Source organism: Triticum aestivum, chromosome 3A (assembly GCF_018294505.1).
Source record: "Triticum aestivum cultivar Chinese Spring chromosome 3A, IWGSC CS RefSeq v2.1, whole genome shotgun sequence".
NCBI lineage: Eukaryota > Viridiplantae > Streptophyta > Magnoliopsida > Poales > Poaceae > Triticum > Triticum aestivum.
Window position 1 is genome coordinate 520,352,495 of NC_057800.1, and position 5,070 is coordinate 520,357,564.

The 5,070-nt window shown below is 54.2% G+C and overlaps 1 protein-coding gene across 1 annotated transcript; it reads right to left on the bottom strand.

Moving 5' to 3' along the window:
• Nucleotides 1-396: 396 nt before the first annotated feature.
• Nucleotides 397-2,357, bottom strand: LOC123061983 (anthocyanidin 5,3-O-glucosyltransferase). The gene has a single exon (XM_044485278.1). It carries the CDS (start codon nt 2,087-2,089, stop codon nt 662-664), a length of 1,428 nt encoding a protein of 475 aa, XP_044341213.1. The 5' UTR covers nt 2,090-2,357; the 3' UTR covers nt 397-661.
• Nucleotides 2,358-5,070: the final 2,713 nt, after the last annotated feature.

The window sequence follows — 5,070 nt, forward strand, 5'->3', positions numbered from 1 at the left end:
GCGAGGCGATTAAAAATCAAAGAAATAAAACCTTGGAGGCGAAGGCAAGTCCTCTAAAACCATTGCCGATATTAATAGTTGCGTGAGAAATCAAACCAAACCAAAAACATATCAACCTACCATCACGACCATAACTCCCCTTTAAAATAGGTAAATATAAATACAGTTTTATTAAAGCACATCTAGATGTTGCAGAAGAGCTAGACGAGATGACAGTTTGTATCGGAGATTACAGTTTGTGAATAAACTGTCATCCTCGACCAACTAAAACTGTCATCAAAACGTTCGTAATGCCACCTGTCCCCGTGAACGTCAGCCAGAGGATCCTATTTCCAAATCAATACTGAAGGAGTGCGACGAGCATATGAGGCTACACGGAAGTACGCATACTGCCAGTAAGAAATATGCAACGTCTCACTAAAGGCCAAATGTTGCAGAAGAGCTAAATTACGAATTCGACACGCACGTCTGCACCGTACAAATCTTGCGAAAGAGGCAAAGGACAAGCATCACACCATGGAATCCCAGAGAAGCCACCGCATCTCTTTTGATTTCCTTCTTCCTTTTTTCTGAGAAAGAGTGAGCCCAGCACGACTCGCGCATCTTGCGCCCCCATCTTTTCTGACGAAAAGAGGTCACATCATCGGAGGTTGATCACTTATTAATGGCCGGATTTGGCGCTCCTCGAGCTTCTTTCATCTTCCACATGCTTCAAGAAGGCGTAAATTGCCACGTCGGAAGATCCACCTTCCTTGACGGCGTCTGCAGCCATCCCTTTCGCCATGGCCGCCCTCTCTCGAAGCTTTTGCCCTTCCTCCGACTCCATTACCAGCCTCACCTTGGCTTGCACCTCCTCGGCCTTGACGGACGACTCCTCGTAGCCCTCCACCGCCACCCCAATCTTCATCTCCTCCACCAGGTGTATCTTGTTCAGCCTCTGCTCCGCGTACAGCGGCCAGCAGATCATCGGCACGCCGGACATGACCGCCTCCAGCGCCGAGTTCCACCCGCAGTGCGTCACGAACGCTCCCACGGCCTCGTGCCGCAGCACCTCCGCCTGTGGCGCCCAGTTCTTCAGAACCAAGCCCCTGTCTCCGGTTCTCTCCAAGAAACCATCAGGAAGCAACGCCTCCAAGTCCGGTTCGCCGGACTTGCTCTGCTCCTCGCGTGGGCTACGCACGGCCCACAGGAACCGGTGCCCGGAGTTCTCTAGCCCGCCTGCCATCTCTCTCAGCTGAGCCGCCGAGAAAACCCCCGCGCTACCGAAGCAGAGGAACACCACGCTCTGCTTTGGCTGCTTGTCCAGCCACTCGAGGCAAGCGTGCCTCTCGCCACTTTGACCGCTCGCGCCGCCGTCGACCAATGGCCCGATGCAGTATATTTGCGGCGTGGAGCGGCCGCCGGACACGCAGAGGCCATCCCGGAGAGCTTTGACGGCTCTCGACTCCAGCCACTCGAAGCTGTTCACCAGAATGCCTCTCGCTTCCGGCATCCGCGCGAGCTGCTGCACTCTTCTCTTGCACAGGTCGCTCTCCCGGTCTGACATGGTGTCCGGCATGTCCAGAGCGCGAACCGGCGGCACGCCGGAGAAGGGCAGCGCCGCGTCTCCCATATCCTTGAACGAGAAAGGCGCCGCGCGGAAGACATCAGGAACCTGGAGGTAGATTGCGAGGTCGGCGGCGGCGGACGCGTAGAACATGTAGGCGGGGACGGCGAGCTCAGCGGCGACGTCGAGGGCGTCGACGCAAAACATGTCGAGGACGATGGCGTCGACGGCAGGGAGCGAGCGGAGGAACTCCCGGAGCACAGGGCTTGCGAGGCGGAGCTCGTCGAGCATACGCAAGGCTGTGTTGGAGTGCTGCTCATTGGTGCTCGCAGGCTGGATGGGCAGGAGGTGGACTGCTATGGAGGGGGAAGCGCTGGCGAGGCGGGTGACCGCGGCTTCCAGCACGGGGTCCTTCCCCGGCGGGTCGACGACGGCGATGGTGACGGCCACGCCGCGGCGGAGGAAGGCCTTGGCCAGCTGCACCATGGGGTTCAAATGGCCGACGCCTAGTGAGGGGTAGAGGACCACCGTCTTCTCCGCCATGGCCGCTCACAAGATTTGCAGAGAATAAATGGAAAACTGGCGAACTCAAGTGTGGTTTGGAAGAGTGAGTGGTGGTGAACCGGCGATCGTCGGCCGTCATATAGCAGCCGCACACTAAAGAAAGTTTGCAAGAGTGAGTGGTGGTGAACGAGAGTATCATCATGGGCCATCATAATTCAGCCACACACTGTCAATCAGACGACCGGGGGCTCATCATGTGTACAATCAGCCCATGCCCTTTTGAGAAAGGACGTGACGGGGAGGCTAAGGCCAACTCCAGCGTGACCCATTTCAACCCCCAAATCATCCGTTTGTATTCGTTTGGGATAAGGCCAACTTCACCGACCTCAAACGGGCGTCTGTTTTGTCCGGATTCTGTCCGTTTGGGTAGCGATTTGGGTTGTGTCCGGGCGTGTCCTGGGATGCGGTAGCCGTGCGCCCAGCGCGCGGACGCACCCTTTGCTCTATCCTGTCCGTCAGGGCCAAAAATGCCCAAATTTTCATCAAAACTAGTTTCCAACCCAAATATTTGTCTGAAATTAAAATAGTTTTACAATCCAATTAAAATTGTCTTTAATAAAATATTTTTACAACCAAATCGAAATTGTCTTGACTAAACATAAAATGGACCAATACATCTATTGGTTGCCAATGTGATCCCACACGTGCTCAACCAAGTCATTTTGAAGATTCAAATGAGTGTGTCAATCACGCATCTCACGGTGGAATTGAGCAAACTGTTCAAATGTGGCCGGATCTTGGTGCAGGGGCTCAATATTTTCACCTTAATAGTTAAATCCTTTGTCGAAGATACTCTCATCACGCTCGTCCTCGACGATCATGTTGTGCATGATCACACAAGCAGTCATCACCTCCCAAAGCTTCCTTTCATCCCATGACAGTGCAGGGTTTCGAACGATACCCCACCGGGATTGAAGCACACCAAAAGCACGTTCCACATCCTTTCTAACACTCTTGCATTTGGGCAAATCTCTTTCTCTTCTCACCTTGGGGTTTCGAAATTGTCTTCACAAAAGTTGACCACTGAGGATATATACCATATGCTAGATAGTATCTCTTGTTGTAATGGTGGTCGTTGATCTCAAAGTTGATAGGTGGGGAGTGGCCTTCTGCAAGCCTCGCGAAGACTGGAGAACGCTGCAGCACATTGATATCATTGTGAGAACCTGCCATGCCGAAGAAAGAATGCCATATCCAAAGATCCTGTGATGCCACCACTTCTAATATGACAGTGCACGCCTTGACATGCCCTTTGTACTGGCCCTGCCAAGCAAATGGGCAGTTCTTCCACTCCCAGTGCATACAATCTATGCTGCCAAGCATGCCTGGAAAGTCTCTAGCTGCGTTGGTCGCCAACAATCTCTCTGCATCAGCGGCAGTTGGGTGCCTCAAGTGCTCTGGGCCAAACACCTCGATCACAGCCTGGCAAAACTTGTACATTGACATCAGACATGTTGTCTCATTCATACGCACATACTCATCCACCAGATCGCCTGGAATTCCATATGCAAGCATGCGGATGGCAGCGGTGCATTTCTGGTAAGAGGAGAATCCAAGCTTGCCAAGGGCATCCGTCTTGCACTCGAAGTATGGGTCATGAGCAACCACTCCCTCTCGGATACGATTGAACACATGCCTAGCCATTCAAAAACGGCGACGGAATTTATCCGGCTTGAAGAGAGGGGTGTTGGCAAAGTAATCAGCATAGAGCAGGGCGTGGCCTCTCTCCCTGTTGCGGTTCAGGTTAGGAGCACGGCCAGGGAGTGACCCCTTGTACCGAGGAAGCTGCCGTTGAATGTGGTCGTGAACGACCAGTGCAGCCACCACAATATCTTCATCATCCGACAACGAATCGTCCTATGAACAAAGAAAGTGATGGAAGAAAAACTCGTCTCCACTGTCCATACCTTTGCGGGCAAAATGCCGAACACCTTGCGGGCGTGGTGGAGAAGAGGCCGCGATGATCACCTCGACGCAGCAGGGGTGGTTACCGACCGGCTACTGGCCGTTGTGGAGCTCTCGTCGGGAGCTGTCGAGGACGCCATGCTGCATCGCCGGCGGTCTTGTACCCTCTGCGGCCGGCAAAGACGTCGACGACCAAACCTACGATCGACGGCCAAAACTACGGCCACAGCACGAGCGTGGTGGCGACCATGTCGAGAAGTGGTTTGGTAGGGACGGCCAGAGGCTGCGCGGTGAGGAGGCGGCCAGAGAATAGCGGCGGCGCTGGCGGCGGGGCGGGGCGAGAGAGAGAGGGTGGAAGCGTTGGGAGCGAAGGGACTGCTAGTGTCCCCGACAGGCGGGCCACGGGGGGGACAAGGGTGTGCGTCCAAGCCATCCGCGCGTGTCCGTTTCACCCCAAACCGAGTGCAAGTTTGGGTCGGGGATGGGTCGAAAACGGACGGAATCTGGACATTTGTCCGTTTGAGGCCGTGCGCTGGACTGCGCTATTCGTCCGTTTTACCCCAAATGGATGGGGGCGGATAGGATAGGGTCGCGCGGTGGAGTTGGCCTAAAACAGACAAACCGAACGACCCAACGCATGAGAGCATACGAACGTTCCGTCCGGTCTGTGTCCTTTTTTGCCCTATTTCCAGACTAAAGTTGCTCTCGGTTTGGGGCCAAAGCGGACAGAAAGCGGACGTCTCTGCGTTCTCGTCGTTCGTCTGTGTCCGCTCGACCCCACCTGTCACTCTCTCCTTTTCTGTACCTGGCCCATCATACAGACAAAATCCGGACAAAATGGGTATAGATTTAGGGTAGCAGCGTTGGGCGCAGCGAGTTTGTACGACCTCTGTCCGACGTTTGTTCTCTCTATTTCTACCCCATACGGACAAAATCTGGACAAAATGGATATAGATTTAGGGTCGTGCAGTGGAGTTGGCCTAACCAAAGGACAAAGGTGATGCCGGCCATACCCATCAATAAGGCCAACTCCACCGCAAGACCCTATCCAGACG